The 15,614-nt window shown below is 41.7% G+C and overlaps 1 protein-coding gene across 6 annotated transcripts in view; it reads left to right on the plus strand.

Moving 5' to 3' along the window:
* The window catches only part of PUS7 (pseudouridine synthase 7), a 117,282-nt gene that overhangs the window by 18,792 nt on the left and 82,876 nt on the right, over positions 1-15,614 (plus strand). For all 6 annotated transcript variants that reach the window (XM_073619646.1, XM_073619645.1, XM_073619644.1 and 3 more), the window contains exons 3-4: positions 5,887-5,971; positions 6,050-6,151. In XM_073619646.1, the coding sequence (XP_073475747.1) occupies positions 5,887-5,971; positions 6,050-6,151 (187 nt within the window). The remainder of the gene's footprint in view (positions 1-5,886; positions 5,972-6,049; positions 6,152-15,614) is intronic.

A 15,614-nucleotide genomic window follows, 5' to 3' on the forward strand; every position in this document is an offset into this window, starting at 1 on the left:
GGGCAAAGGTGTTCACCCTCAGGCTCCCATCTCTCTGGGTTAACAGAAATAATTTTGAGGCCTTGGTGTTGTAACTTGAAGCAAACCTGTCCACTGCAGGTGTCCCCCAGGTCTTTGTGATCCAAGTGAAAGTTGACTGGTCTAACTCCCATTGAGTATTCTTCACTTTCCAGGTGTACTGCTGAGCTAGACTGTACATTTTGCTTCTGCCAGATCCATAAGGGGGGGGGGGGGTGTTCCTCCTTGTCTGTTGATATAGGGTACTGTTGTAATGTTCTCTGACTGTATTTGAGTTTGTGTGTGATAGGGCCTCAGAGCTTGTTGCACCGCTTTCAGTTCCCGCTTGTGTCCAATGGTGGCTCTATTCTTCTTGGGCTAGGTGCTCTGCCAGGTGTGCTTCCCCAACCTGAGGTGCTGGCATCTGTGGTGATATGAATTATGTTTGTCTGAATCCCACTGGCACCCCTGCCTGTGGCAGAATGGGTTGACCCACCATTGCAGAGATTCCTTGACAATTTGTGGAACTGCATCATTTCCAAAGACCGTGGGTCTCTGTTCCACTGGACTAGCAGGCAGTTTTGTAGAGGCCTTGCATATAGTTGTGCCCAAGTGACGACCAGTGTAGAAGATGTCATAAGACCCAGAACTCTCATACTTTTCCTGATTGTGATTAAGTTAGAGCAACATATTGATCTTATCTCTATCATTCTGTTCTTTATTCTGAATAAGATAGAATTTTGTCTCCTTGAGGCTGGGTTTACATCTCCGTGTTAAGCGGCTCACAGCAAGGGTCCGGTGCATTCCTGTTCGCTGTTTTAGGTTGCATTTTCGGTCCAAATTTTCGGCTGAATTTGGACCTAAAACGGACCAGAAGACGCGCAGGACTCCCGTGCAATTCGCATACATTGAGAGCCAGTCACAGGCTCCAATTGGATGCTGGGGAAACGCACATCCAATTCTTAATAGTTTGAACCCAGCCTGACATCTAGTATGTAACGCAGATAATTTACCATTTGACTGGGAACCAGGTAGGATTTCTGCTCCTTTATAATCCACCCTAGACCCCTCAAGTAACTGATGCTTGACTGAAGATTGTTTATCAGTGCTTCTGCTGTGTTGGCAAAGAGGAGATCGTCCAAATATGGTATTACTTCTATACATTCCAGGCCTAACATCTTTAGAGCTTCTGCCAGAATTTTTGTAAAGCTCCTGGGAAGCCTTTAAACAAACAAAAAGGTATTTGCCCTAGGTGTCAATTCCAATCCAAATTGTGTGGTGTGTATATAGCTGGCCAGAAGGACAAATCAAAAAAAGTACAGTAATATGGGGTTGACGAAGGAATCGATTAGTTCTTCCGAAACTCGTTCCGCGCATACCTTGAATCACGTACCGCTTACACAGGGCTGTCTTGTCTCTCCCCACGCACAGCAGCTGCTTCCGGTTAACTCCGGTCCCTGGATCATATAGCAGCAAAAGTTTCTGAAACCGTGGCTCTCATCCTCTTGGCTCTACTCCCGGCATTGCTCATTCAGGATCTCAGCTTCGAGTCCCAGCTGCCTTTCAGTCCATCTGTCAGTGGCGCACCTGTCCTTCGGCTCTGCTCCCTGAGCTGCTCATTTTATCCTCCATTCAACCACCACAGCCATCCATCCATCCATCCGGATGAGGGATCTGACACCATCCGGACATGCCTGTGTATCTCTGCAGCATTTGATTGCATTCTCATATGTTTTTACTTTATATTAAATTGACAGACTACACCATTTGGCCTCCTGGCACTCTTCTCCCCTCCCCTTTTCTCTTTGAAGTGTAGCCTTTGGCTCCCAGATTGCAAATCTCAGGTATTGGTTATGGTTTTCCTTTATCTGTATATGTAGGTAGGCAGCTTGCAGGTCCACTGTCGCCATGAATACTCCTGGTGGCAGTGTGTTTTCTATGGAGTAAAAGGATTCCATCCGGAATTTTTTGTATCGTATTGTCCTGTTGAATACAGTGCCCTGAAAAAGCATTCACACCCCTTAAAATTTTCCACATTTTGTCATGTTACAACCAAAAACATAAATGTATTTTATTGGGATTTTATGTGGTGGACCAACACAGAATGGCACATAATTGTGAAGTGGAAGGAAAATGATAAATGTTTTTCCAGATTTTTCACAAATAAATATCTGCAAAGTGTGATGTGCATTTGTATTCAGCCCCCCTAAGTCAGTACTTTGTAAAACCACCTATCACTGCAATGACAGCTGCTAGTCTTTTTGGGTATGTCTCTACCAGCTTTTTACATCTTGAGTGTGAAATTTTTGCCCATTCTTCTTTGCAAAATAGCTCAAGCTCTGTCAGATTGAGTGGAGAGCGTCTGGCAACAGCAATTTTCAAGTCTCGTCACAGATTCTCAATTAAATTTAGGTCTGGACTTTGACTGGGTCATTCTAACACATTAGTATGCTATGATCTAAACCATTCCATTGTAGCTCTGGCTGTATGTTTAGGGTTGTTGTCCAGCTGGAGTGTCCCAGTCTCAAGTCTTTTGCAGACTCTAACAGGTTTTCTTCTAAGATTGCCCTGTATTTGGCTCTATCCATCCTTACGGTGGTGGGTTTGTTTAGGGTGAAGTGCAGTGTTAGTTTTTCGCCACACATAGCATTTCGCTTTTAGGCCAAAAAGTTAAATTTTGGTCTTGTCTGACTAGAGCACCTTCTTTCACATGTTTTGCTGTGTCCCCCACCTCAGTGGTTCTCAATCCTATCCTCAGGTACCCCCAACAGGCCATGTTTGCAGATTTTCCTTTTATCTTGCACAGGTGCTTAAATCGGAGTCAATGGCTTGGCATTTTGGACAGCTTATCTAAGAGAAATTTCCAAAACGTGGCCTGTTGGGGGTACTTGAGGACAGGGTTGAGAACAACTGCCCCATATGGCTTCTCGCAACCTGGACGACTTATGGCTTTCTTTCAACAATGGCTTTCTTCCTGCCACTCTTCCATAGGCCAGATTTGTTGCGTGCATGACTAATAGTTGTCCTGTGGACAGATTCTCCCACCTGAGCTGTGGATCTCTACAGCTCCTCCAAAGTTACCATGAGCCTCTTAGCAGCTTCTCGGATTAATGCTCTCCTTGCCCGGCCTGTCAGTTTAAGTGGATGGCCATGTCTTGGTTGGTTTGCAGTTGTGCCATACTAGTTCCATTTTCAGGTGGTGGATTGAACAGTGCTCCGTGAGATGTTCAAAGCTTGGGATATTTTTTTTATAACCTAACCCTGCTTTAAACTTCTCTGCAACTTTATCCCTGACCTGTCTGGTGTGTTCCTTGCCTTCATGATGCTGTTTTGTTCAATAAGGTTCTCTAAAAAACCTCTGAGGGATTCACAGAACAGCTGTATTTATACTGAGATGAAATTACGCACAGGTGGGACTCTGTTTACTCATTAGGTGACTTCTGAAGGCAATTGGTTTCACTAGATTTTAGTTAGGGGTATCAGAGTAAAGGAGGCTGAATACACGCCACGCTTTACAGATATTTATTTGTAAAAAAAATTGAAAACCATTTATAACTTTCCTTCCACTTCACAATTATGTGCCACTTGTGTTCGTCTATCACAAAAAAAAAAAAACAATAAAATACATTTACGTTGACATGACAAAATGTGAAAAATTTCAAGGGGTATGAATACTTTTTTTTAATGCACTGTAAGTCTGAACTTTCCTGATGGTTTCCTTCTGGTAAATGTGAAGGTAAAAACCTTTGCCGCCTTCGTTGTGGTGGGAAAAAGGAGATTACTATTGTGATAACAGTTCTTCTAACGAGGACAGTAGACCTTCCGCCTATTCTTTGTCTTTGGGAAGTGTTGTGACAAACATTTTGTGGCATTACCAGCTTCTAATGTGTGAAGGACAAATTTGTTTGTCCTAATGTTCTGCAATGGGTTTACAAATGATGCTAGCCTGCCCTCCATCTGTAAGCTGTCATTGTTTCTTGGTGTTGGAGGCAGAAAGCTTAAGAATGAAGTCTTGCATGTTCTTTCTTTTCTGAAAGTACAAGTGCTTTTTGCTTCAGTTTGCTTGTTACCCCTTCTTTGCTGTCGAAAAGGTGTTTTGCTTTTGCTTCTTTTTTCCTAGAGGAAAACCTTTCTTCCTGTCTACCTACCTGTTGAGTACAGATTCTAGATCCGGTCTGAAGAGGAGCTTTCTTGTGAAGAGAATGCCGCAAAGCTTGTTCTTTGAAGTAACTTCCCATGACCATATGGCACCAGTTGGAAGTGACATGAAAGCTGGAAATGATGTAGTCGGCATGCCAGAAGCAAGCCGCTGTCATCTTGGTCCACCTGTGCTCCACAGCAGCCGGGAGCCAGCGCCTGGGGGAGGAAAAGCGAGCGCATGTTTTGCCCCTTAGCCTTGCAGTAATGAGGGAGAGCCATCCAGGGAGGCTATCCAGAGAAGCCAGCAGCTGGGGGGGTGGTAGCTTACCCCCACTGAGGGCAAAACTTCACGCTCACGGAAGGAGTCCCTTGGGAAGTCCTCCAGTAGCCCCTGTCCTGGTGCTGCCTAACCTTCCCAAAGGCCTGTGGGGACAGTCTGACAGGGAGGCCCTTGCAAATAACACAGAGACCTGGATGAAAATAAACTGCATGTAGAGCCTGTTGGTTCGGAGGAAACATAAGAACTGAGACACGTAAATATGTGTGAACTTTTTATAATAGGGGGAGGTGAGAGGAGCCCTGTCTTTCAGATGCTGCCCTGAAAGACGACTTGAGAAAAGTTTTTTTTTTTTTTTTTTTTTTTTCCCATCACACAGGGGACAAATAGACAGGTGACAGGTTCTCTTTAATGAGACTTCAGGGGTCTCAATTTTGAAAGCAGGGGTCCTTCGCCAAATAGGTGCGTCATTCATTCACAGGAATCGGTGAAAAAAATTGTCCCAGCTGCTATCACGTCAGATGGCCTTGTAATTTGATTAAACTTTAGGCTTGTTGATTGGCATAGTCAAAGTTTATACACTGCCTATAGCTTTGAAAATGACAGCCTGTATACAGGTACGGGTAACAGAGCTGTAGGCAGTGTGTACAGCAGCCTGACATTGCACCTGCGATCTGCTAATCATGAGTGCAATACTTGGCAGGCTCCTGTTTTTAACAAAAAAAAAAAAAAACGCATTTATTTTTATTTTTTATTTTTTGCTTCAAAAACGTGCATTTATTTATTTTAGTTCAGGTGAACTTGGCCATTAAAGTAGAACTATAGGCAACTTTTTTTTTCATTTTGGATAGAGCAGGGGAGGGTTATAACTCCTGTCAGATTTTTTTTTTTGCAATCTGTTAACCATTGCGAATATTTCCCTGTGTCCTATAGCCAAACAGGAAGTGAGAGGAAGAAAATCCCTGCAAATCATGGTTGTCTCTTGGGGGCTCCCAGGTCACCAGAACTAGTGTCCCCATTGGAAGATGTCCCCTCTTCTGGGGATTTTCTTATCCTTCCACTTTCAATGATAATGTTAAACAGGACAAATGGAGAGGATGAATCTCCTAATGGGGGCACAGGTGGCAATAACAACTGACAGGCTTTCTAATCCCTCTCCACTCTATGCATATCTAAAAAAAATAATTGCCTTTAGTTATACTTTATTCCAGAAAACATTTCCTCCATGCTAAACTTTTAATGCTGATACATTTATTCACCTAAGTCACAACCACAGCAAAGGCAGCCCCTGTATTTCTTTTGACGGGTTTTCTTTCTGTCTTCTTGTAGCAGTTGAACTGATAGAAGAAATCACATACAGTTATTAAATTAAAGTTATGCAATTAAAACTGTTCATAACAGAAATACTACTCAGTTTCACAAAATACATTTTTTAGTGTGAATAAAAAAATAGAGTTTTGTTTTCTCATTAGGTATTCTGACTTTGTTGTACATGAAATAGGAAAGGATGGAAAAATTATATATCTAAATGACTTGTCAGTCCCAGCAGATGTTGAGGTAAATATATATGTAATACTTCCAATAATTCTTTATTTACCATGTTGTTTATTTTAATCATACACTGCTTCATCATAGGATCCAAAAGAGGAGATTTTCACTGTTCTTTCAGCTGAAGACAAGAAACGTTTAGAAGAACTTCAGCTCTATAAAAATAAGGAAACCAATGTTGCCATTGAGGTAATATGTACATCCTTTTTATTACTATTTCTTGATTCCACTGAAAACCCTTCCTAAGGATAAGCATACTTTTTATGTAAGCTTACTGTTACTTACCTAGAGGCACCAGGTTCTACAGTGTGTACAGTACAACAGTGTACTCTTTTGTATTTAAAGTGGTCCTAGAGGCTTAAGGTGTGTGTGTGTGTGTTTTTTTAACGTTAATGAATTCTCTGCATTAGGGTAAAAAAAAAGTCCGTAATCCGGATCCACCAGGCCCTGCCCCCTAAATACTTGCCTGTGCTTGATCCAGCACTGTACACGAGAGCAGCTACTCTCTCTCTACTCTTTCTCTCCTCACAGGACAGAGAGGCAGCAGCCAGAGCCATTGGCTCCTGCTGCTGTCAGTCAAATCCTGTGACGAGGATGGGTCCGAACCGCTCAGTCTGTGTTTTATGGACACAAGGCAGCGCAGCTTGGGTTTGAGCCCACCATAGTGACCTTGTAGCAAGGAGCTTGCTATGGAGGCATCCGTTGAAGAAGAGGAGCCAGGAGCACTGATTGACCCCAGAGGAAGATGCTTGGGGCTGCTCTGTGCAAAAACGTTACACAGAGTAGGTATGTCATGTTTATTAAAAAAAAAAAAATTTAAAATTACTTTAAAGCAAAACTACATTGCATCTAAGCACCACTAAGCAAAAATGCTTTTTGATTCATTTTCGAAATATTCAGAGCAAACTCCCCCATCCATCCATGTCTCCATGCTTTATTTTGCTGAGAAATCATTTTGGAAAAACAACCCCCTAGTATATCTGGCCATGGCCATCTTGAGTAAGGGCAGATGATTCATGTGGTATTGACTTCCTGAAATCCATCTGAGACACAGGGATATACTTTTACCTTTACTTTGAGTGGTGCAAATATAACCTGGCAGCCTACAATAAAGAAGGGATTATGTCCAGGGTGGATTTGATTTAAATCAAGTCGATCTAAATCACAATTTAAATCCATGATTTAAGTCACTAGTAAAAAAGGCTTGATTTTAAATAATAATTTTTAAAGAGCAACTGTCATTTCTGTCCCACTGTTGACTCACCGACAGTCCCATTCACTTTAACGGGATGGCTGGTGATGCAGCAGTGACTCAACAAGGTGAGGGATGTGGCAGCAGCAGGTGAGTGGATGCCTGTTAACAGGCACTGTCATGATGAATATGAAATGACAGGTGCTCTTTAAATCTAAGGCCTTATTCTTGCTGGTAGTTAGAATTGTTAATATTTGCAAACAAAATGAAGGTTTCCTATTTAGAATAAAAAGTTGTCAGGTTAGTAAAATGGCAATATCAGAACCGATTCAATCACAGTTTGTAGTGTACATGTGTTCGCAAAACAATGGGATAAAGGAATATTCCTCAACTTTGGTTTATCTCATGGTTACTGTGATATTGTGTGAATGCATCAATGCAGTTCATGTTATCTCAGCTTGCAGAGCTTGGATTCATTAAATGAGTTTACCAAAAATGTAAATATTGCAGAATATACAGTCGCATGCTACGTAACTAAGCTCCATTTCATGCTGAATAAACTAAATTATTAATGTATCTTAACCACTTAAGGACCGGGCCTCTTTTTTTAGATGTGTTGTTTTACAAGTTAAAAACAGTGTTTTTTTGCTAGAAAATTACTTAGAAAAAGAAAATGTATAATGTTTGGGGGTTCTAACACCCTAGAGAATAAAATGGCGGTCATTGCAATACTTTATATCACATCGTATTTGCGCAGCGGTCTTACAAGCGCACTTTCTTTCGAAAAAATACACTTTTTTGAATTAAAACATAAGACAACAGTAAAGTTAGCACAATTTTTTTTTATATTGTGAAAGATAATGTTACGCTGAGTAAATTGATACCCAAAATGTCGCGCTTCAAAATTGTGCCTGCTCGTGGAATGGCGACAAACTTTTACCCTTAAAAATCTCTATAGGCGACATTTAAATTCTACAGGTTGCATGTTTTATGTTGCAGAGGAGGTCAAAGGCTAAAATTATTGCTCTCGCTCTACAGATCACGGCGATACCTCACATGTGTGGTTTGAACACAGTTTTCATATGCGGGCGCTACTCACTTATGTGTTCGCCTCTGCACGCGAGCTCGGTGGGACGGGGCGCATTTAAAATGTTTTTTTTTTTTTTTTCTTATTTTACCTTTTTTATTTTTACACTGTTAAAAAAAAAAAAAAAAGTTGTGTCACTTTTATTCCTATTACAAGGAATGTAAACATTCCTTGTAATAGAAAATAAGCACGACAGGACCTCTTAAATATGAGATCTGAGGTCAAGACCTCAGATCTCATATTTACACTAAAATGCAATAAAAGAAAAAAAATTGTCATTTAAAAAGTTAAAAAAATAAAAATGGTCCTTTTAGGAGCTATGGGCGGAAGTGAAGTTTTGATGTCGCTACCGCCCTGCAGTGTCGTGGAGACGGGTGGGGGCCAACTTCCCCTCACTCGTCTCCATGCACAGCTGCCGTGAGGACCGGATCTCCTCCGCCGCTGCCGACGGCTCCGGTAAGCGGCGGAGGGCACCGGATCGGGGGGCACCCCTCCTGCCGCCGATTAAAGGTGATCTCGCGACAAATCCGCCGCAGAGACCACTTTTATCTTGTACCGGACCGCCGGCCGAATACAGCGATATTGGGGTTATGGCAGCTAGCTGCTGCCATGACAACGATATCTGTCCTCAACGTGAGGTCGTACATTAGCGTGCGGCGGTCCTGAAGTGGTTAAATAGAAAACGTTTTATTTTTACTCCAAAAGAAATTTATTAAAATAAATTTGCTTAAAAGAAAAAAAATCGATCTAAACCAAATCCGATTTCTTTATCCTACATCATGGGACACAGAGCCTTAAGTAATTACTTAATGGGTTACAGGCCACATTTAGGTGTTGACACTGGTATACCCAATCAAGGAAAGATCACTCCCTATATAACCCCTCCTCCTTCCAGGAGCACATCAGTTTTTACGCCAGTGGTACCTGGGGCCTCGTATACGAAGCGCAAGGTTTTGCCTGTAATGCCTCTCTTTGTAGGGCTAGACCCCAGGAACCCAGGGCTTTGGTCTTGCTACATTACCTAGCTTTCCTGGTGGGGTGCTTTACAGGTCCAAGGGAGTTGGAACCCCGATATCTAGAGACCCAGTCCTTGAAGATTTGCTAAACGCAGCCCGCCATGATGGGTGAAGGTTGGACTGTCTGTTAATTCAGCAAATCCTGCGGCGGGGGTAAGGGAAGAAACTTGGGTATTAAAAACATCTATATATTCTAACATTAGGGAAAAATTGTTGTCATGCCTTAATTCTCCAGAGTCTATGCACATACAGTCAGGTCCATAAATATCGGGATATCAACACAATTCTAATCTTTTTGGTTCTATACACCACCACAATGGATTTGAAATGAAACGAACAAGATGTGCTTTAACTGCAGACTTGCAGCTTTAATTTGGAGTTGCAACAGTTTGTATATGTGCCTCCCACTTTTTAAGGGACCAAAAGTAATGGGACAGATTAGCAATCATCCATCAAACTTTCACTTTTTTGTTGCAAATCCTTTGCAGTCAATTACAGCCTGAAGTCTGGAACGCATAGACATCACCAGACGCTGGGTTTCATCCCTGGTGATGCTCTGCCAGGCCTCTACTGCAACTGTCTTCAGTTCCTGCTTTTTCTTGGGGCATTTTCCCTTCAGTTTTGTCTTCAGCAAGTGAAATGCATGCTCAGTCGGATTCAGGTCAGGTGATTGACTTGGCCATTGCATAACATTCCACTTCTTTCCCTTAAACTCTTTGGTTGATTTCGCAGTATGCTTCGGGTCATTGTCCACCTGCGCTGTAAAGTGCCGTCCAATGAGTTCTGAAGCATTTTGCTGAATATGAGCAGCTAATATTGCCCAAAACACTTCAGAATTCATCCTGCTGCTTTTGTCAGCAGTCACACCATCTATAAATACAAGAGAACCAGTTCCATTGGCAGCCATACATGCCCATGCCATGACATTACCACCACAATGCTTCACTGATGAGGTGGTATGCTTTGGATCATGAGCAGTTCCTTTCCTTCTCCATACTCTTCTCTTCCCATCACTCTGGTACAAGTTGATCTTGGTCTCATCTGTCCATAGGATGATGTTCCAGAACTGTGAAGGCTTTTTTAGATATTGTTTGGCAAACTCTAATCTGGCCTTCCTGTTTTTGAGGCTCACCAATGGTTTACATCTTGTGGTGAACCCTCTGTATTCACTCTGGTGAAGTCTTCTCTTGATTGTTGACTTTGACACACATACACCTACCTCCTGGAGAGTGTTCTTGATCTGGCCAACTGTTGTGAAGGGTGTTTTCTTCACCAGGGAAAGAATTCTTCGGTCATCAACCACAGTTGTTTTCCGTGGTCTTCCGGGTCTTTTGGTGTTGCTGAGCTCACCGGTGCGTTCTTTTTTTTTTTTTTAAGGATGTCCCAAACAGTTGATTTGGCCACACCTAATATTTTTGCTACCTCTCAGATGGGTTTATTTTGTTTTTTCAGCCTAATGATGGCTTGCTTCACTGATAGTGACAGCTCTTTGGATCTCATATGGAGAGTTGACAGCAACAGATCCCAAATGCAGATAGCACACTTGAAATTAACTCTGGACCTTTTATCTGCTCCTTGTAAATGGGATAATGAAGGAATAACACACACCTGGCCACGGAACAGCTGAGCAGCCAATTGTCCCATTACTTTTGGTCCCTTAAAAAGTGGGAGGCACATATACAAACTGTTGTAATTCCTACACCGTTCAACTGATTTGGATGTAAATACCCTCAAATTAAAGCTGAAAGTCTGCAGTTAAAGCACATTGTGGCTGTTTTTTACTATTGTTTGTGCCCCCCCCCCCTCGTGTTGGGTCTGCGGACCCGAAAACGCCGCCCACAAGCGCGGGAACCTTTTTAAAAAATAAAAAAGGGGCAGAATTTTTTCTCGGAGGGGCGGGACCTAAACGCGGTGCCGTGAATGTCCACGAGGACGCATGGGAGGCTAAAACAGATAAAAGCTACAGCTGTGACAGTGTCTCCTCGGCTGATGAGGAAGGGACAAGCAGCCTGCAACACAGGGACACAGGAGCTGTGGGACACATATGGGTTGCAAAACTGGCATTCCTGATACAGGAATGACACTTTTTTTTTCCCCAGCATTAGGCTGAACTTTATAGCGGCTTTAAATGTCGTGTAGGGCTGAAACAACTAATCGATTATGAAATTAATCGATTACTATTTTCATAATCGATTAATCGGCCAGTAACATAATGGGGTTTAAAAAACCTAAAATTAGCCCTTTATAGTACAAAAAGAGCAAATCGCTACTGCTACTTATTTTCACAGTTCTACACTAAAAAAAAATTAACCCCTTACAGTAGTGATTATCTGCTTTTTTTTGTACTATAAAGGGCTAATTTTAGTTTTTTTCACCCCATTATGTTACTAAATGTCTTAGACCTGGTTCACATCTATGTGTTTTTTGGTGCTTTTTGCAGAAACGCACTACAGTTCATTCACATGGTTTCCTATGGGAAACGTTCACGCAAAACGGTGCTTTTTTGGTTCAATATACTTCAATAGAGAAGATGCAGAAAAGCATGTAATGCGTTTTTGCAGCTATATGTGTTTTTTAATCTGCCCAACAAATTGGCCAAAAAAATGCAAAAACGCAAATCGCAGCAAAATCACGTGCACAAAAATCTAAACGCACAGCAAAAAGCACCGCAGAAACAAATGAAAAGCAAACTGCATAGGTGTGTACTGAGCCTTATGCTGGCCACACGGATCAATTTTCAGACAAGAATATTCAGACGAAAAATCTTTGTACATTCACTGAATGAAAGACGAACGTTCTTAAAATTACATTTTTTTTGAAGGAAGACATTGTTTTTGTTTTTAATAAAAAAAAAATTTGATCTCTGAATCTGATGATATTTACCAGATTCACCCTTTAATAGTATATACAGTATATTTCCTATAATAGTTTATACAGTAAATCTCCTCTAATAGTATATACAGTATATCTCTTCTGTCTGTTATGCTCAGAGTGGATTCGATATTTTGCTCCCTAACCATATAGTTGGTTATTTATATTTACCACTGCATAGAGATATTTAAGAATAAATTACCTTTTTTTTTTTAAAACTGTACACATTAACTAAATTATACACCACACTTTTTTTTAAGGTTATTAACCGAATAATCGATTAATCGAAACAGTAATCGGCCAACTAATCGATTATGAAAATAATCATTAGTTGCAGCCCTAATGTCATGACTATTTTCAGTGATTAAGTGCAATTTGTATAAAGCCTCTGTTTTTGTTCTTAGGATTATGCCTACCAAAAAAGACACCACAAAAACCAAAAAAGTAAACGTTTCACCCCCAGGCATTAGGATCTTGAGGCGCATTTCCACGCTGTCATCCTCGCCTGAATTACCAGTTATGGCAAGCCAGGGTGAGCCATTGGATCAAATTGATGGTGCATTTGCTTCTCACATCTCAGCCCCTGTATACATGACTGAAGATGTCCTTTCCTCCTTGCAGGGTCTGGAGGAAGATTAGCGACTTTAATCGCATCCTCTATTCAAATGGATAGGAAGCGTGCTAGATCCTTCCCCCACTTAAGAACCTTTGCAAGGGGAACAGTGGGCTCAGGATGAGGTGTTACCCTCGGTCAATCAGGAGGAAAAACAAGCCGATGATTCCTCTGTGGAGGAAACAATGGTGGATGAACCTTTTTCAGCCTCACAATCTGAGAAATTGCTGATACAAACTCTTAAGGAGATGGTTCGTTCCACTTTCATGCTGCCCCTGACGGAATCTCCTGAAAGCTCGGTTTCTTCCCTGGGTTGCTTAAAACCTTCTCAGCCTTTGCGTGCGTTTCCTGCACATGCATTACTATTTATTTACATACTTATTTTTTACTCCTATATATGGACAACATGGTTCATTTTATCTTTATATGTATTTCTTAGGAATTTTGGGTCATATCAGCTCCTGATGAGTGGGAATACCCACGAAACGCGTCGAGCTTTGTTTTTGATGCCCCAGCTACATTCTATATGGAATTTTACCCATTTACATCATTGTTTTTTCCAACCACTTTATTCAGTAATTATACATATACCATGCGAATGCACCGATCGGTACCAGGCATGTGTCTGCCAAGAATATTATGCTTCTTTATTCTCAATATCAAACCATGTGCTGTATACGTTTACACATATATATTTTCTACTATGTTATGTGTATAATTCTTATACTTATATGAAATGAATACATTTGTTACTGTATATGAAACGAATATTCCTTTTATTGTTTGTTATTTATTATAACCAATAAACATTTCATAATGCAATTTAAATATGGTATTATTTATCTCCACCACCTAAGCGCTTCATATAAGGTCCCAATTCCCCTTTTTTGTATATACCAATTATCGGGATGGAGGCACTTCATTGCACCTCATTTAAAGTCCCAAACTCCCCTCCATATTTTCACTAGAACAACTTATTTTTGCTGAATGGGATCACCCGGATAAGCATTTTCTCCCTCCTAAGAGATTTTAATTTCTCTATCCCCTGGAGGAGAAATTCTCCAAAAGATGGAAAATACCCGCAGTTGACGCTGCAATTTCCAATGTGAATAAAGGCCTAAATTGTCCTGTAGACAATGCACAAATGCCTAAGGATCCAACAGATAAAAATTTGGAATCCCTGTTAAAATCTTTTTCCACGGCAGGTGCCGTTACTCAGCCTGCAGTCGCTGCAATAGGCGTCTATCAATCCCTAAAGGACCAATTTAAACAGGCCCTTAGAGAGCTTCCTGCACAACAAGCTCAGGATTTGGCTGAACTACCAAAAGCATTATGCTTTGCCATAGATGCCATTAAAGATTCTATTCACCAGGCGTCCTGCCTTATGCATATGCTTAGAATCCTGTGGTTAAAAAATTGGTCAGCTGAAGCACCATGTAAAAACCTCCTAATTGGGTTCCCTTTTCATGGGGAGTGGCTATTTGGAGAAGACTTGGACAAATATATCCAAACATTTTCTAGTGGGAAAAGTACTCTTTTGCCAGTCAAAAGAAAGTATAAACGCCCTTCATTTAAATGGTCTCTTTCCCCTGCGCCAGGGGCTTCCGCCTACAGGCAGTGGCGACAGCCTCTGCAGTAAGACTCTAGAGGAAAACCTCAGGGTCAAACTCAGGCTCAAAAGAAGTCCTGGGGTCGGAAACCTGCAAAGCAGAATTTTAAAGCCTCATCATGAAGAGGTAACCCTCCTCATGCAGTTTTCAGAAGTCTGGAAAGAGGACAAGATGGGTCATCTCCACGGTAATGCTGGGGTACAAGCTGGAATTTCGAGACTTTCCACCATCTCGCTTCCTGAGGTCAAGCATTCCCAAAGATCCAGAGATAAGACAATCTCTGTTTCAGGCACTAGACCAATTTAATATCTCAAGGGTGATCATACAGATCCCCACAAAAGAGCAAGGTCTGGGGTTTTATTCAAATCTTTTCATGGTACCAAAAACCAAATGGAGACGTCAGACCCATTCTTAGATTCTAAGAAATCTAAATCAGTTCCTGAAGATCCACTCCTTTCGCATGGAGACGATCAGGTCAGTAGTTTATATCCTTCTAGGAGGAGAAGTTCTGGCATCAATCGACATCAGGGATGCATATCTGCATGTCCCTATATTTCCCGCTTATCAAAAGTTTCTGCAGTTTGAGTTAGAACAGCAGCATTTCCAGTTTGTAGCTCTGCCCTTCGGGCTAGCCACAGCACCCCGGGTGTTCACCAAAGTGCTGGCCCCATCTCTAGCCAGGTTAAGGGCACAGGGCATAACGGTCGTGGCGTACCTAGACGATCTATTGCTAATAGATCAGTCGGTGGCTTGTTTGGAGGAAAGCGTATGCACTACAACCAATTATCTGGAAAGTTTGTGTTGGATTCTCAACCTAGAGAAATCATCCTTAATACCTAAACAAAGGCTGGAGTACTTGGGTCTGATCATAGACACAGCCCAGGAAAAGGTGTTCTTGTCTCAGGCAAAGATCAACTCCATAAGAGAGCTGGTGCGGATGGTCAGGTCAAATGGCGATCCCTCCATTCGCCTTTGCATGAGGTTGCTAGGAACCATGGTGGCTTCATTCAAAGCAGTTCCCTATGCCTAGTTTCATTCAAGACTGTTGCAAAACAGTATCCTGTCTGCTTGGAACAAAACAATTCAAGCTTTAGACTTGCCAATGCAGCTGCCCCCAAGAGTGTCCTAAAGCCTCACTTGGTGGTTACTAACCCAGAATCTGCTGAAAGGAAAATCCTTCAGACCAGTCATCTGGAAAGTGGTAATGACGGATGGCAGTCTTTCAAGCTGGGGAGCAGTACTAGAAAAGAACTGTCCAGGGAC

The sequence above is a fragment of the Aquarana catesbeiana genome, linkage group LG03 (assembly GCF_042186555.1).
Source record: "Aquarana catesbeiana isolate 2022-GZ linkage group LG03, ASM4218655v1, whole genome shotgun sequence".
Lineage (NCBI taxonomy): Eukaryota > Metazoa > Chordata > Amphibia > Anura > Ranidae > Aquarana > Aquarana catesbeiana.